At 45.1% G+C, this 18277-nt stretch overlaps 1 protein-coding gene across 1 annotated transcript in view; it reads left to right on the forward strand.

Annotated features, from left to right (window-relative positions):
• Positions 1-3519: 3519 nt before the first annotated feature.
• The window catches only part of LRRC72 (leucine rich repeat containing 72), a 40573-nt gene continuing 25815 nt past the window's right edge, over positions 3520-18277 (forward strand). The window contains exons 1-3 of the mRNA XM_062178536.1: positions 3520-3642; positions 7185-7258; positions 11780-11849. Coding sequence (XP_062034520.1) covers positions 3520-3642; positions 7185-7258; positions 11780-11849 — 267 coding nt within the window. The remainder of the gene's footprint in view (positions 3643-7184; positions 7259-11779; positions 11850-18277) is intronic.

Genomic DNA, 18277 nt, shown 5'->3' on the forward strand with positions numbered 1-18277 from the left:
ACCTGCTTTGAGTCCCAACTACTTCTTGCCTCCAATCCAATTTCCTGCTAACACACCTGGGAGGCAGCAGATGATGGCACAAGTACTTGGGACCTTGCCATCCACATTGGAGACCAGGGTGGAATTCCTGGCTCCTGCCCTCAATCTAGCCCAACCCTGGCTATCACCAGCATTTGGGGCCTAAAAGAGTAGATGGAATATCTCTGTCTTTCTGTCACTCTTCCTTTCAAATAACAAATAATTATGAATGGATGGCTGTCATTAAAGCTAGATAATTTTAAAAACTCTCTTCCTAGTTTTGTCTTGAATAACTCCAGTGATCAGTGGGAGTGTTGTTTTTTTCCTAAGTGAATGAGAAATACTTATTAGTAAAATAATCATTATCATCCATTTTCTACCATGTTGAATGAGTGTAGGATGAACAATGTATCCATTGCAATCAATAAACATTCTTTTTGTTGTTGTTATTTAAGATTTCTTTCTTTATTTGAAAGTTAAGTTACAGAGAGAGAGAGAGAAGGAGATACAGAGAGAGAAAGGTCTTCCATCCCCTGATTCACTCCCCAAATGGCCACAACAGCCAGGGCTGGTTCAGGAGTTAGGAGCTTCTTCTGGGTCTCCCACATGGGTGCAAGGACCCAAGTACTTGGGCCATCTTCTGCTGCTTTTCCAGGCCATCAGCAGAGAGCTGGGTTGAAAGTTGAGCAGGAGCTGGCGCTCCACCTGTGGCGCCAGCATCCCATATAGGCACTGGATAGAGTCCTGGCTGTTCTACTTCCAATCCAGCTCTCTGCAATGCCCTGAGAAAGCAGTAGAAGATGGCCCAAATTCTTAGGTCCCTGCACCCATGTGGGAGACCCGGAAGATGCTTCTGGCTCCTGGCTTTGGATCTGCTCAGCTCTGGCTGTTGCGACCATTTAGGAAGTGAACCAGTGGATGAAAGACCTTTCTGACTTTCCCTCTCTAACTCTTCCTCTCAAATAAAAAAAAAAAATCTTAAAAATATAAAAAAAGGGGCCGGCGCCGCGGCTCAATAGGCTAATCCTCTGCCTTGCGGCGCCGGCACACCGGGTTCTAGTCCCGGTCGGGGTGCCGGATTCTGTCCCGGTTGCCCCTCTTCCAGGCCAGCTCTCTGCTGTGGCCAGGGAGTGCAGTGGAGGATGGCCCAAGTGCTTGGGCCCTGCACCCCATGGGAGACCAGGAAAAGCATCTGGCTCCTGCCATCTGATCAGCACGGTGCGCCGGCCGCAGCGAGCCTACCACGGCGGCCATTGGAGGGTGAACCAATGGCGAAAAGGAAGACCTTTCTCTCTGTCTCTCTCTCTCTCACTGTCCACTCTGCCTGTCAAAAAAAAAAAAAAAATATATATATATATATATATATATATATATATATATAAAGGAAATAGAGCAGCCAGGACTTGAACCAGTACTCATATGGGATGGTGCCACTGCAGGTGGAGGTTCAACCTTCTATACCAGAGCTGGCCTCATAAATCAATGTTTAAAAACCACAAAACAAATGTTTCTATTTCTCTTCCTAATAAGAGATGTTGTTGTGTTTCTTTATTTTTACTTCTGAATCAGCTTAAGGTGGAAAGGCTTAAAAATAGAGGATAATATTTTAGTAGAAATGAATTGGTTAGAAGGTTACTTCCACAAGACAAAACTATTTTGGATATGGCTCTAAAAATCACATTTGTGTCAGGTACAAAATTGGACAAGTAATATGCATTCCCATTTTTTCACATAGCATATTAATAAATGCTACCACCTGGGTGGGTGGTATTGTGGCAGAGTAGGGTAAACCACTGCTTACAATGCCAAATTCCCATCTCAGAGTGCCAGTTCAAGTCGCAGTTGCTCAGCTTCCAATCCAGCTCCCGGCTAATGCTCCTGGGAAAGCAACAGAAAATGGTCCAAGTACCTGGGCCCCTGCACCCATGAAGGAGACCTGGATGAAGCTCCCGGCTTCTGGTTTCGGCCTGGCCCAGCCCTTTAGGAAATGAACCAGTGGATGAAAGATCTCTTTCTATGTGTTTCTCTTCCTTTCTCTCTTTGTAGCTCTGCCTTTCAAATAAATAAGTACATCTTTAAAACATAATACAATAAAATTTTTTAAATCTGAAGTGCTATAATACATATTAACAACAAAAATGGAAACCATTTTTTATTACATACATTATTTTCTTTGTTTTCTCCGTGGACCATTCTTCTCTTTGATTTTCATTTCTGGAATAAAAACCTCTTAGTTGTACTTCTCGGATGATTACTCCTTCCATGATAACTCAGAAGCCTTCTACCCCTATCTGACCCAAATATGTTTTATTTATGTTAAGATTTACTTCATTTATTTATTTGAAAGAGTTACAGAGAGATGGAGAGAGAGAGAGAGAGAGAGAGAGATATGTCTTCCATCCACTGGTTCACTTCCCAAATAGCCGCAAAGGCTGGAGCTGGGCCAATCTGAAGCCAGGACCCAGGAGCTTCTCCCTGGTCTCCCATGCGGGTGCAGGGGCCCAAGCACTTGGGCCACCTTCTACTGCTTTCCCAGGCCATAACAGAGCTGGATCAGAAGTGAAGCAGCCGGGACTTGAACTGCATACCGGGGCTTTAACCCACTGCACCACAGTGCTGGCCCCCAAATATGTTTTATTTCAATGTGTACCTGATGTTTCCAATGAGACATTTGAAAATGCTCTTTTCCAACACCATTCTTTTGTGTAAGTAGGGCCTGACCCATAAGAAAGGAAAAGGAAGAGGAGGGGAGGGGAGGGGAGGGGAGGGGAGGGAAGGGGGGGAGGGGAGGGGAGGGAAAATCAAGGTTGGAAGAGACTGGCCACAGAGCGGCTCAATTCACCCATTTCCTGCTCAGCTACTAAACCAGTATGCAATTCTGAGGCCAGTAAATTCACCAGAGAGCTCCTTTTTCTCTGCATACCCGGAAGCTAGGGGAGCCTTAAGACCGCCACCCCATCTGCATCCCAGGTCCGCTCTGTAGGAGGCCGGTGCTGCTGGTTGTGGTGTAGCAGAGAGGAAGCGCTAGAAACTCACCCCCAAGATAAACAGCTTCGTGCAATATGGTGGGTTTGGTCCTTTTGGATTTTGTTCTGTTTTTGTTTTTTTAAGCAAAATGTATGCCAAAAGCCCCTATAATGAACAAAAGTGCCAGATTTTTTTTTTTTTTAATACAAACGGGACGCATAACGTTGACGCTTTTTCCCTCTTGGGTCAGCCTGCACTGACCAGGAGTCGGATGGGCATCGCTTCCCCTGCCCTCTCCCCCTCCCCCGGGCGGGGGCGTGAGCACACTCGCCTGCCTTTCCGACATCTACCTTCTCCGGACCTCCGATGCGGCGGCGGCGATTGCAGGTGCGGCCCACGCGTGACGTCCCATCCTGGGGTCCCCTCCACAACCGGGCACGGCAGGCGCAGACGTCACAGAAGTAAGTCAGCAAGGGGCTTCAATGCCCGGCCAGGCCGGTCCTCCCGCCAGCAGTAACCGCGGGTAAGGGGACCATGAGCCGGTGGCCTGGCCAGGTGCGTCCTGGATTCGGGCGGCCGCCCTGTGTCCTCGTGCCTGGGGCACCGAACCCTCGGGCCCGCCCCTTCGAACTCTCCAGCTTGCCAAGCAGTTGGCGGGTAAGCTGGGAACTCTGTTCCAGACTCCGGCACCTGGGGGGGCCGGTGAGGAGTGGGGGACTCCACCCAGACCCAGGCGGAGGGGCCCACGGGCTGTGCAGAGCTCAGCAGCCAGGCCCGGGTCCCAGCAGCCCCGATGGACGCAGGCAGGAGCCCACAGTTCTTGAGTAGTGCCAAGCAGACTTGAGAGCAATTCAGAGGATGGCTGGAAAGATCTGAGTCCCTGGACTCTGGGGCCTGGCTGACCTGCTTGGGGCAGCTGTGATGTTTGCCCAGCAGAGAGCTGTGTAAACCATCCAAGGCCACAGCAGGCTATGTCCAAAGCCCGGTGTGCGTAGCTTGTAGTGCAGGTATAGGAATTCATCCCCGGGAGCAGATTTTCTTCTACGGGTTTTCATAGAATTTATTATTCTGAGATTTAGTGCTCAAGTTCTTCCATCTGCTGGTTCACTCCCCAGATTGCCTAAACTGTGGGGTCTGGGCCAGGGGCCAGGAGCTTCTTCCAGGTCTCCCAGTGAGTGCAGGGACCCAAGCACTTGGGCCACCTTCTGCTGCTTTCCCAAGCCATTAGCAAGGAGCTGCATTGGAAGTGGAGCAGCTGGGACTCGAACTGGCGTCCATATGGGATTCCAGTAATGCAGGTGGGGACTTAACCTTCTACACCACAGCAGAACCCCCATGCCTCACAGGCAGCTTTCTCATCATCCGCCCATCATCATCATCACCTGTGATGTAATGTGCTGTAAATTATAGAGACATGGTGTGAAGACTACCACGTCTCACCATCTGACACCTGCAACCTCAGGGCCCAGAGCTGGGGGTGTGGTCCCAGGCCGAGCCCCAGGAGCTGAGGCTGGGGAGCTCCCAGGTCCAAGGTCAGGGGAAGATGGCTGTGCTAGCAGCAGAAGAAACAGCGTTTGCCTTCCCACTACCTTTGTGCCCTATTTGGCTCCTGAGTAGGCTGGACAACGACTGCCCGCACTGGTGGGGGCTGTCTTTTCTCAGTCCACCCATCCGAGTGTCACACTCTTCCGGAAACACCCTCACAGACCTGCCCACCTGGGCATCTGATAGCCCAGTCAAGTTAATACGCATGATCAATTATCATACCATGTAAGTTATGGCAATTATTCTGTGATGAAGTCACATTTAATTTAACCCATATTCCTGTTCATGAAAATACTTCCCAACACAGATGATGTATAAGACAACCCATGGTGCTTACAGCTTCTTGTTTGGATTTACCTGTGTACTTCCAAGTGCTGGATGTGGAATTGCTGAATAAAGTCACAGGTGCATTTTTAATGTCAACAGATATCTGCAAAATTGAACTCTGCTTTGGCTTTCAACCAATTGAACACTTGCAGAGTTGTAACTTTACATAGGAAATTTCTCTAAAGATTTATTTATCTATTTGAAAGTCAGAGTTACACAGAGAGAGAGAGAGAGAGAGAGAGAGAGAGAGAGATACAGAGACAGAGAGAGATCTTCCATCCACTTGTTCACTACCCAGATGGCTGCAGTGGGTGGGGCTGGACCAGGCTGAAGCCAGGAGCCTCATCTGGGTCTCCCACATAGATAGCAGGGCCCTAGACATTTGGGCCATCCTCCACTGCTTTCCCTCCACTGCTTTTCCATGAGTTACTAACATCCTTATACTGTGGGAATTTTTGGTGGAGAAGAAACAATTTTCATTCCCATAGTTTTTTTAAAAATATATTTTATTTATTTATTTGAGAGGCAGAATTACAGAGTGAGGGAGAGAGAGATTAATCTTCCATCTGCTGGTTCACTCCTCAGACAGTCCTAACCAATCCAAAGCCAGGAGCCAGGAGCTTCCTCTGGGTCCCCCACGCAGGTACAGAAGCCCAACCTAGGCCATTTTCTACTGCCTTCCCAGGCCGTTAGCAGGGAGCTGGATGGGAAGTGGGGCAGCATGGAATCAGTGCTCATGTGGGATGCCAACATCACAGATGGTGACCATACCAGCTATGCCACAACACCAGCCTAAGCCTGATACCTTAGATATTTGCACTTAAAACCACAGATGAATTTGCCTAGGCCTAAACCGGTGGACTTTCTAAGCCCCACCATTAGCTCCTATAACAAGGTATGAATTCTGCAAACCTTTAGACACAGCTTGCTTAACAAGGAGGCAAAGTTTGGGTCTGCATGTTTGTAGCTGCTCCCTTCTCTTAAGCTATCTACCACTTTAAGTACTTGATCATTCCCCTAGATTTAATTCTCATAAAAGTCTTCCACCAAGTTTGCCACTTTACCATCCACAACAAATCCTACCAGAAATTTGACAATAGCTTTGACTCTGATCATAGGAATTTTTGTCAGATTCCAGAATTGCAACAAATATACTTTCCATTTTGCTGTGTGTTGAGGAGCAGAAATGTATAAATGGGCTGTTTTTTTTTTTCATATCATTTTAGGTCCTGTGACTTATAAGTGTTATTTTGTAATTATGCAAAAATGAAGAAAGCAAGGCACTTCCATAGCAGTTACTAGATTTATGTTTTCAAAACAAAACCTATGGGAGTAAGGGGGCAGCGCTGTGGTGCAGTGGGCTAAACCTCTGCCTGTGGTGCCAGCATCTCATGTGGACGCCAGTTCCATTCCCAGCTGTTCCACTTCTGATTCAGTTCTCTGCTTTGGCCTGGGAAGGCAGTAGAAGATGGCCCAGGTGCTTGAGCTCTTGCACCTGTGTGGTAGACCCAGAGGAAACTCCTGGCTTCAGATCATTTCAGATCAGTTGCAGCTGTTTGGGGAGTGAACCAGCAGATGCAAGTCTTTTCTCTCTCTCTCTCTCTCTCTCTCTCTCTCTCTCTCTCTGTAATTCTGCCTCTCAAATAAATAAATCTTAAAAAAAAAAACTATAGGAATAAAAATTGCTTCTTCTCCACCAAAAACTCCCACGGTACGAGGATGTTAGTAACTCATGAAAAACAAAGACACTGATGCTTGCCAAGCAGGGGAAAATATATGTATTCATTTATTCAGAAAAAAAATGACTTTTATGTATTCGTTTCAGTGACATTTGCTGAGAACTGCCTGGATGCCAAGTATAATGTGTTGGGCTCAGAAAGGAATCTCTTGTCGTGATAACCACTATATCCTACTCCATCCAGTTCCAATCCTGATCCCCTGTCTCCTTGGAAGACTGGGAAATCTATGAAATACTAATCCTTCATGTTGGAAGACACATTTACGAATAATTATTTAAAGGCCAAATTAGCCTGCCTCCTACAGAATTAAAAACTCTTCTGGTATATATGTTCACATGTTCATTTTTTATCTCTGATGAAAAATTATTTACGTATCTATGTCCAGGATTAAGGATAAAGAAATTCCCCCACAAAAAAAACGAACGAATAACACATAATTGTAGGGTCGGAATTTATCAGTTTAGAGGAGCTGCCTGCATTTTCACCTTTCTTTTGATCTTCTTGTGGATGTTAGTGTTATTGACTGCAAATGCCTGGGTAGTTTTGCTCTTTGGAATGTGGTTTGACACATTAATTATATGTCCTCAGGCAGTGGAAGATCAGCTACAGATATGTGGCTACAAGAGGGACTCTGATGTCTTGGAGCTCTTCCTTTCTCAAAAGTAAGTGAAGTCAGTGTATTTTGGCAAACTAGGGAAGCGTAGCGTGTGCTGATGTTTTAGAAATCCACATGGCTTTTTTTTTTTTTTCCACTTTTCCTCCCTCATCAATGGGGTAGGCCACCACACTTACCCATCACTTTCTCATTTGCCGGAATCCAGGATTTCTGCTGGAGAAGCAAACATACAGAAATGCACACAGGCAAAGACCAGTGGAGCCATGTTGAACTTGAATCCCAGCTCTGTCTCTTCTAGTTGGGAGATCCCACCCAGCATCTCACAGCACATGAAGGATCACCAGGAATAGCCAATAAAACTAGAGCACATCCAGTTAAATTTGAATGGCAGAGAAGCAACAGATACAGTTTTTAAAAATAGAAGTACATCCCATGTAGTGTTTGTGGGGTTTTTTTTGTTTTTTGTTTTTTTTTTTTTTTTTTTTTTGACAGGCAGAGTGGACAGTGAGAGAGAGAGACAGAGAGAAAGGTCTTCCTTTGCCATTGGTTCACCCTCCAATGGCCGCCGCGGTAGCGTGCTGCGGCCGGCGCACCGCGCTGATCCGATGGCAGGAGCCAGGTGCTTCTCCTGGTCTCCCATGGGGTGCAGGGCCCAAGCACTTGGGCCATCCTCCACTGCACTCCCGGGCCACAGCAAAGAGCTGGCCTGGGAGAGGGGCAACCGGGACAGAATCCGGCGCCCCGACTGGGACTAGAACCCGGTGTGCCGGCGCCGCAAGGCGGAGGATTAGCCAATTGAGCCGCGGCGCCAGCGGTGTTTGTGTTTTAAAAATAGAAGTATTTGGAACATTTGTTGTTTCTCAGAAATTCGGATGGAACTGTGTATCCTGTATTTCATCTGGCACCTGGTTCCTGGTGTATGACAACACTGCCTTATTCACGGGCTGTTGTAAAGATTAGGGCAGTTACTAGAAGTTAGAGGAGAACCTGCTACACAGTGAGTCCTCAGTTATCATCAGTGTGGTTAATAGTATTCCTATCACTAGGAATAATGGCCCATTATATGCCTCTACTATAATCCTGTAACCACTAACAACCTTTACACTGGTTTCACTGGTAAGTAGGAAAGCCCTTCTTTTTTTAGCAACAGCTTCCTTTGACTCCACTTGAAATCCCCAGAGTGGCACAGGGCAAAGTCGGTTTTTCTGTAGAGAAGTTCCAGTGCCTGAGAAAGAACACAGATACAGAGGAAGAGGGAGTTCTGGGTAGGGTTGGGCTCTGATAGCATGGTTTTCCCTGGCCAACAAGTGACACCCTAGGCAGCCACGTCTTATGTTTTAGTAGCCAGGACCCAGCTATACATTGTGTCTTCCAGAGTTTGGGTGCAAGTGTTGAGGGCTGGGAACTTGAAGAGGTGACCAGGATGTGAAGGAGAGTGGGGAAGAGAATGGATGATGGGAAGATGGGGGAGGGGCAGACGAGTTCTACAAAAGAACACCCATCAATCAGTGGAAATGATTGACAGCATTAGGGAAAGCATCACTGGGGCCAGCATTGTGGCACAGTGGGTTAAGCCACCACTTGCAATGCTGGCATTTCATATTGCAGTACTGGTTTGGGTCCTGACTGCCCCACTTCTAGTTCAGCTCCCTGCTCGTGAGCCTGGCAAAGCAGCAGAAGCTGACCCAAGTACTTGGACCACCTTCATCCACATGGGAGACCCAGATGGAGCTCCTGGCCTCCAGCTTTGGCTTGGCCCCACCCCAGCTATTGCATTCATTTGGGGGAGTGAACCAGTGGATGGAAGATCTTTTTTCCCCTATCTCTCCCTCCCTCTCTCTGTCTCTCTCTGTCTTCCTCTGTCACTCCACTTTCCTTTTAAAAAAGAAAGACAGGAATCACTTTATAAACACAATCTATTGATGCAGTTAAGGATTGTCATTGAAGCTAAGGCCATTGAGTAAATAGATGTTGAGAAACAAGATACATGGCCTGAGTTTTGGGCAACATACAGTGGACAGACCTGGCTGTTACCAGCTTAACCAAATGACTGACTTGGCTTCACTCACTCCTTCTCTCTTTCACCAAGAATGGGACAAACCAATATTCTCCACCTCCTGCTGCTAGGCAGTGCTTACCACTGCTGTATTTGAAAATTTATCTACCTAGGGCTGGAACTGTGGCATAGAAGGTTAAGCCTCTACCTGCGGCACTGGCATCCCATATGGTGCCAGTTCGAGACCTGGCTGCTCCACTTCCCATCCAGCTCCCTGCTAATACACCTGGGAAAGCAGCAGGAGATGGCCCAAATGCTTGGGCCCCTGCACCCACGTGGGAGACTCAGAAGAAGCTCCTTGCATCTGGCCTTGGTCTGGTCTAGCCTTGGCTGTTGCATCCTCCTGGGGAGTGAACCAGCATGTGGAAGACCTTTCTGTCTCCCTCTCTCTCCTCTCTTTGTATATCTTTCAAATAGATCTTAAAAAAAAAAAAAAAGAGAGAGAGAGAGAGAGAAGTCATTGATCTTTAATTCAATCATCAGAAAGCAATCAAGAAACTGTCTTGAACCCTTAAAAAAATTCATTGTTAATGGGAGAAAAGAAAGGAGGATAAATTCTAAAACACTAAATTTATACAGACTGAATGCCCTGCATGAATGTTGATGAGAGTCAGGTTTTAATAAAACTACAAAAGAAATGGAGGGTCAGTGGGAGAGATTTGATGTGAATAACCTATCATATGACATTATTGATTTAAATGTAATCTGCCCGTGTGTGATTGTAGTATTGAGAGTATGCAGACAGATGTCCTACTTTGAGGGATACGCATGCTGACCTAGTCAGGAGTAAGAGCACTACAATTTAAAGCCTGAAATGTGTTTTCAAGTGATTCGCACAGAAACTTATCACCCAATAAGTATATATATTGGATAAGTAGAAGTGAAAAATTGTGGTACTGTATTTAAAAGTATGATGGCCTTGTAAGTGTTCGTTGTAGGGTGCCATGGCTCAGCAGGTTAATCCTCTGCCTGCGGCGCCTGCATCCCATATGGGCGCCAGTTCTAGTCCCGGCTGCTCCTCTTCCAGTCTAGCTCTCTGCCAAGGCCTGGGAAAGCAGTAGAAGATGGCCCAAGTCCTTGGACCCCTGCACCCACATGGGAAACCCGGAAGAAGCTCCTGGCTCCTGGCTTCAGATCGGTACAGCTCTGGCCGTTGGAGCCATTTGGGGAGTGAACCAGTGATGGAAGACCTCTCTTTGTCTCTCCCTCTCACTGTCTGTAACTCTATCTCTCAAATAAATAAATAAATAAATCTTTTTAAAAAAAGTGTCCATTGTAGTGCTTCTTCAACTTCTCTTGGTTTGAGATTTTTCAATATAAAATTTGGTGGAAGGGGGTTAATTGTGCCTAGATATTTTGCTTGAATGCTTTAGATATGTTTTTCACTGGAAAAAAAAATGATAATTCTAGCCCCTCAGAATCCAAACATAAAAAAAAAATAATAATCATGAGAGGATGTTATAATAAATGAGTTTATATATGTAATAATAATTAGCATTTGTATATTAAGTGCTTAGATAAGTGCCTGGCATACAGCGTAAGGGTACTTCCAAAACTTCATGAAAATAGAATTAAAAGATAATTTTATTTTGGTGCAAAAATTTTTAAATGCATGCTTTTTCATAATATGTATTTTCCAGGAACCTTTTGAAGTTCCCTCATATGCATAGATTTCAATAAATTTTTTTCCAAAATAAATGCACATTTTAATTTCATCTTCCATGAACCTTTTCAAGTACCTGCATATGAGCTCTATTTAAACATTTGATAAATACAGATATCTATGCATGCGCATTTGGAATGTACACTTTCTGCCCTGAGAAATGAGATCTGGATACTCCAGGCCTCAGGAGACCCACTAGGGTCTGCCCCTTTGTTGAGTGAACAGCACCTGTAACAGAGACCAGGGCATCCATAGCTAGAGTTCCACACACTTCAAGACAGATGGAGAATATCTTGATCCTTCAACTAGCAAGCAACAAAGGGAAAATAAAAGCCTTTACTCACCCTCTGTCTCCTGGGGTCCTGTGACTTCCATCTCTTAAGTCAGTCTAAGCAATATAGGGACGAACCCCAAAGTGAGCCCCCTGTGGGAAGAACCATGGTGTTTCCCACAGCTATTTGAAAGTCCAGAATGTTCTTCACTGACTTTTCCTGTCTGTTCCTCTTCTGTCATTGGAGGATGTAATACATTCAGCCGTTACGCGGTATCACTTCTTGGCTTTTTGGCTAAGATCAAGTGTAGTCCTAACGAGGTGTATGTTTCTGTGCTCTCCTTTAAGCAGTAGCTTTAACAGGCTGGCAAAAATCATAATCCAAAGAAGTGAAGGTATAATGATAGAATTGCAAGTATTAGCAGGTGAATGTGCCAATGACTTAGCAAAAAAACAAAGAGGCCTGGCCTCTTACTCCCAAGCAGTACTGGCCACATGACCAGCCCCACCCTTGTGGATTAACCACAGCTGAAGTCAATAGCTGATGATGTTTACTTTGTTTTTTTCTTCTTTTCAGAGAACTGACAGAGGTCATTGATCTTTCCAGGTTTAAAAACTTAAAATACTTATGGCTTCATCACAACAAGGTAGTATTATCTTTTATTCCTAAATCACTAAAATTTTACTAAACTGATTTTATGCTTTTGATAGAGCTAGCGTCTAAATGCTTTAATGTGTCATGCTTAAAATGTAAATCTAGGTAAGCAACATATATATATATAAACATATGAAGAATGTTCAAAACATTCATGGACAATGCATATTATGAAAAAACAATTTATGCATGATTTTAAGATATTTTTGTGCAAAGTTAATATTTTAATGTAATTACAATGAATTTTTGAAATACCCCCATATATATCTTATACATAGACCTCTGATATGTGTGTGTGTCTGTGTGTGTGTATATATATATGGTATATTTAAATAAGGACAGTCTGTGAGATGCTATCCGACTGCAATTTTTATCTGCTACCTCCCACTTCCTTTCAAAGCTGTTCGGTGGAGCTCATTTCTTCCCAGGCTCCTGGAAGAAAATTCATGGCTTTTCTCCTCTCCGCCGGCGTGCACAAAACCTTACAGTCCACTTGAGTAACTAACAGTCGTAGTCCCTGTCCGTACAGGGGAACAGAAGGGGCTGTCACTCTTCACTCACCCATGAGACACTCTCCACCCCTGCCCCAGCGAGGGTTCAGGCAGAGGCTGATCCCACTAGGAAGTCGCGTTCAGCTGCTCTGCTTCCCCTCACCTCTAGCCCAGCTGTCTGTAGGATTGGGATGGAGTGAGGTGGTGTAGAGGCAGAGGAAAAAGAAAGAAGGAAGATACTTTGCGGGATACCACCCGGAGCCACAGCTCAGGGTACCCACAGGGGTGCTTCATCCAGCTCCCAGGACTCACAGGCCTTGGGTTGTTACCTCCTAGGTGCTACCCTAGCTGGAAGCATCAAGCGTCAGGCACCATGTCCCCAGACTGCAAGGAAGGGGCCTCGATGTCATGAACGATGGCCCTTGAAGTTTCTCTTCAAAGCTAGGGTTGAAGAGGCAGCCCCTTTCCCCCTTCAGTCCACAGTGGGGGCCAAAGTGTGGGGCTCCAAGCTCCTTCCAAGCATGGATGTCAGACTGAGCTTAATTAGACTCAAGCATAGATGCCCATCACAGCCAGTGGAGAGGCTGTTTCAACTTTGAAAAATCTGACTCCCCACAGCTTGTATTTTGTTCATGATATATCGATATACCCAATCTTAGCATTCTGGATTTTGACTTTCAAGCAGCAACTCTTGGAAACAAGAATAAAAATACTTGAGTTTCCAGCAGGAGCCCAGATTCGCAGCACTGAATTTTAAACAGCCACGCTGGTGACAATATTTCAATATCTCACTGCATCTTTCATCTTTATTTTTAACCAGCTGAGTGGAAATGGAAAATGAAAATGATTTCTGTATTAACTACAAACGTGAGTCTCATAAGCTTGAAACACTTTTCTAAGAGAACAAACACACATAACTTGGAGGCCCAAGCAGTAACGGCTGAAATGGAAAAGTACATGTCCTGCTTAAGTCTCTTTGAAATGGTCTGTCCAAAATTATCCCGGGTCATAGTACATGACCTCCGAGTTGCAAAAGTAGAAGTTATCAAGAATGGCAGAAGTGACTGGCCTTTGCTTCTAGTGTTTGTGTGTCTTGTGGTGTTCAGTTTTGAAGGAAAAGAATATGTAAAATGTTGGCATTGTATCAAAAAAGGGGGATGGAATTGGGGATTTTGTAAGTTGTGTTGTTTTTTGTTTTGTTTTGTTTTTACTTTCTGGGAGTAGATACCGTCTGCCTTCCAACCACTCATTTAGCTTTCAAGCTGAGTTGCAGGTGCACTATGTGCATAGGAGGGGATTATAAGCAATACCAACTGTTTTCGCTTTCTTTTGGTTTCAGTGTAGGTGGGCAGGGAAGGGATACAGCAAGAGACTGAATTCTTTTCTTGTGCTTGCTAGTTTATATTTCCCGCACCATCATCGCATACTTTGTTCTTTAAGACACAGAGTTGTTGAGTCCATATGACATTGAAGGGATGTCACATTTGCATCGAGTATTAAGTGATCATGGGAGAAATGGATAAGCTAAAGTACTTGTTTCTATAGATGGATAGCTGACTGGGTGTTAAGGTGCCTGAATATTTGTACTCCTTCAGACATCAAAGTTGTATTCCGAACACAAACTCAAACAGGTGTATCAGTTGTTACAGTACTTCATCAAAGTTAGTGTATGAAATCTTAACTATGAGTTTTCATTAAAATCTGGGTTATACTGTGTTGTAACCACAGAAGAAGCTATGCTGCCCCTATAACAACAGCCTGGAGGATTGTGGCAAAAATGTTAACACTGACACATGAAGATTAATATTTAGAAGCACAACATGTTGTTAAGGATAATCTGAATTTGTGACCGGTATCATTGTTACATCAGTGAATGTCTTCAATTATGCTCTATTCAGGAAAAAGTAAGGCAGAAGAAGCAAAACAAAGAGAGCATACCTTTTTGTTTGTTTGTTTATTCAATGCACAATATGTATTGAGGCCTCCGAAGACATGGGCTATCCACTCAGTGCCCATTCTCTTCTTCCCTTTCTGCCCAGCAGCGTCCGGGTTGGGTTTGGTTTGTAGTCTTCCCGCATTTCACTCAAGTGGGTGCCCCCGTCTGGTTCTGGGGATGGATCGGGAGTTGTCTAAGCTAATGCAGATGCTCTCACTCTCCCAGTAAGTAAACAGGACCACAGCTCAGAGGCAACGGAGCTGTGAGGGCACAGCTGCTGGAGGCTTCTGGGAAAGCCTTCCTTATTCCAAAGAGACAGCCCCGGAAGAGTGGCCCTGTGTTCCCTCTGGAGGGTTCATTGCCTGGATGTAAGGCCAGGAGCTCTCCTCCCAGCCATTAGAGACAGGCAGAGCTCAGGCACTCAGGGAGCAGCTTCTCTTTGGCACATCTGAATTGCCAGCATCACTTCTCTTCCACTTGGAGTCACAATTAAGGGTTAGCTTGAGCACTGGGAGGCCGAGACAGCTGATCTGATGACGGAGACAGTGACTAAGTGACTAATGAGGGGGTCGCATATACAGCATGGCAATGCAGAGCAGAGGGGGGATTCCCATCCCGGGCAAGATGGAGCAGGCCAGCGTGAGATTCCATCCCCCTGCTTGCAATCTGACTTGATTTAAAGCTTATAAACTATTGATTTCTGGAATTTTCCATTTTGTGTTGACCCCAAATGGAAGCCATGGAAAGAGAAACCATGGACATGGGGATGGGGAGGGACTACTGTACCTTGTAGGTAGGTTTTTGGTTTTTTTGGTTTTTTTTGACAGGCAGAGTTAGACAGTGAGAGAGAGAGACAGAGAGAAAGGTCTTCCTTTTTCAGTTGGTTTACCCCCCAAGTGGCTGCTACGGCCGGTGCATTGCACTGATCCGAAGCCAGGAGCCAGGTTCTTCCTCCTGGTCTCCCATGTGGGTGCAGGGCCCAAGGACCTGGGCCATCCTCCACTGCACTCCTGGGCCACAGCAGAGAGCTGGACTAGAAGAGGAGCCCCAGCTGGGACTAGAACCCAGGGTGCCGGCGCCGCAGGCGGAGGATTAGCCTAGTGAGCTGTGGCGTCGGCCTGTAGAAAGTTTTATACCAGGCTCTTGATCACAGAAGCTTTGTGTTAACTCCAACCAGATCTATCTGTGCATGAGCCTGGCTAGATATACTTATTCATTCGTTTATGTATCTCATGCCTTTTTAAAAAAAAAAATGTTTAGAGCAGCACAAACTTCATGGCAGAGAATAGGGCTGTTAAAGAACAAAACAAACGAGCATGCATTCCACATAATTGGGGCTTTTAGATATTTCTGTTGCCTCTGGCAGCATTAATTATATCCCTGTGTCAACTGTGTCGAAGTACACTTTGCCAAATATTTAAAGCCTCCTCAGAAAAGTAAATTAACCTAAATAAGCCCTCATTGCATGTCTGCGAACCTTGTAGGTATGTGCAATGAATATCTAGTTATCATTTTCGATGATTCAACCAAGAAATACAACCCACTTTTGGAAGAACATATTCAAAAATTTCAGTAACTAGGAAATGAGAGGAGAAAACATTAGAATAAAATTCTGTTTGTATTAGTTAAATATAGTTCCCTTTAAACATTTTTAAAGTGAGAATTTTATTTATGAGAACTGGATGTATTTTAACCAGAGATGGAAACAGATGCATTGTTTTAATCTATTGGATAGGAACATCCTAAAAATGAACTTTGGAATCCTGAAACTATATTGAAATTTTTCTTTTTTCTCTTGCTCCTGTATAATTCAGCATGTATCTTGAAAATTCTCCCAACTCATTCTTGGAGTTCTGTGTAAACGTAAGAAATGCTATGATTTTAGTACTCAAACATACAACAATCTACCCCCTTTTTTCTTTAGATTGGTTAATTGATTTGAAAGGCAAAGTGACGAGAGAGAGAGAGAGAGAAAGAGAGAGAGAGAGAAAGAGAGAGAGAGAGAGATCTTTCTGTTCATGCTCTACTTCTCAAAAACCAGGGCTAGGTCAGGCCACAGCCAAGAGCCAGGAACTCCACCTGGGTCACCCATGTGGGTGTCAGGGACCAAGGCACTTCAGCCATCCTCTGCTGCCTTCCCAGGCGCATTAGCAGGGAGCTGCATCAGAAGCAAAGCAGCTGGGACTCAAACCATCACTGATACGGGATGTAGGAGGCTCAACCCACTGTGCCACAACTTCTGCCCTATCTTTGCATGAGCATGTAATTATAGAACTTTCCAGAACCTCACCATGTCATTCAACCACTGGCCTATGAATGTTTTTGCTCCCTTTTCAATCTTGACACTACTAACTTTGTCACCACACACTGGGGGCAGGAGGTGGCAGGAGGGCAGTGCTGGCCTGTGCAGTTCAATCTCTCTACTCTTAAGGAGCCAACAGATCCCCCTGCCCTGGGAGGTTCAGACACCATCAAGTGTCCCCTGGGAAGCAAGATCGCTGCCCCCTGGAATCCCTCACCAGACAAAGTGATCTGTGAACGCTACCAGAAACATGCCGCTCTCTGCCCCAAACTTCCAAGGGCTCACTGCTGTTTCTTTCAGCTAAATTCTAGCAGTCACCTACCAGATCCTACCCATGTTGGGCCTCACCCCCTACCATCTCTCCTGGCTCATTGGATCATTTCCCCCCACTGCTACTCCCTCTTGAATTCTTTTTAAAAACATTTATTTACTTGAAAGGCAGAGTTACAGAGAGAGAGGGAAAGGCTGAGGGAGAGGTCTTCCATCCGCTGGTTCATTCCCCAAATGGAGCTAGACCATTTTCTACTGCTTTCCCAGGCCATTAGCGGGGAGCTAGATCAGCAGTGGAGCAGTCAAGATGTGAACTGGCACCCATATGGGATATTGGCATCACAGGTGGAGGCTTAGCCTACTACACTACAGCGTCGGCCCCTCTACTTGGTTTCTATGGCCCCCTGAATCCCCTTCACCAGGCGTCTGTTCACAGGTCACTAGAAAAATGGAAATCAAAGAAATACTACCAGTACCTGCCAGGGTACCTGGAGTGAGTAGTTATTTAATAAATGGAATGTGGAACTGAGAGTTCAGGTTTAGATTCATTTCCATCACTAAGCAGGTAATATCTAGTGAATCACACAGTCTCTCTAGAGCTGTCTCATTGTATGTGATGTGGGGTACGCATTCTTCAAGAGTTGTCACCAAAAATTGAAGAGATAGAATATGTGAAATACGCATCAAGGAAGCTCACCCAAAATAGTCACAGACTAACTATTAGGATAACTAGCTCCCCACTCTTTAAAATAGGCTGGTATATGGCCCTGCCACCCATGTGGAAGACCCAGATGAAGCTCCTGTTTCCTGGCTTCAGCCTGGTCCAGCCCTAGATGTTGTGGCCATCTGGGGAGTAAACCAGTAGATGGAAGATGTGTGTGTGTGTCTGTGTGTGTGTCTCCCTCTCTCTCTCTCTCAAACTCTGCCTTTAAAAATAATTCAATAATCTTTTTTAAAAATAATAGGTAAATAAAATCAGCTGCCTTTTGGACAACTATATATACTTGAAAGAATCATTTCAAGAATTCGCTAGTTCTACCGGTTAGCAGAGCTCCCCACCATCTGGTCCCTACATGTCATCCAGCAGATACCACAGTGTTCGCTTATTTTCACCAGTGTTTTGTTATTTATCTGCATTTCTCTAATTCATACGCTGCTCTTGCTGCTGCTTTGTGATTCTTCCTTCGGGGACGATGGCTGCTCTGTTCCCCCTAAGGAAGATGGGGACTTGGTTTCTCTTTTCCACCCTGAGCTTTACCCCACACACACATACTTTGCATTCCTCAGTCTCCTGATGTGGTCATATTGTAATTTGGGCTAAATCAATATTCACTGTTTTGTATTGCCACAACCAAGTTTGCTCTTCAGAACTAAGCTTGTATTAAACTCTATTTTTCCTTTCATTGTACTTGCTCCAGTTC

This window comes from Lepus europaeus, chromosome 20, assembly GCF_033115175.1.
Source record: "Lepus europaeus isolate LE1 chromosome 20, mLepTim1.pri, whole genome shotgun sequence".
NCBI lineage: Eukaryota > Metazoa > Chordata > Mammalia > Lagomorpha > Leporidae > Lepus > Lepus europaeus.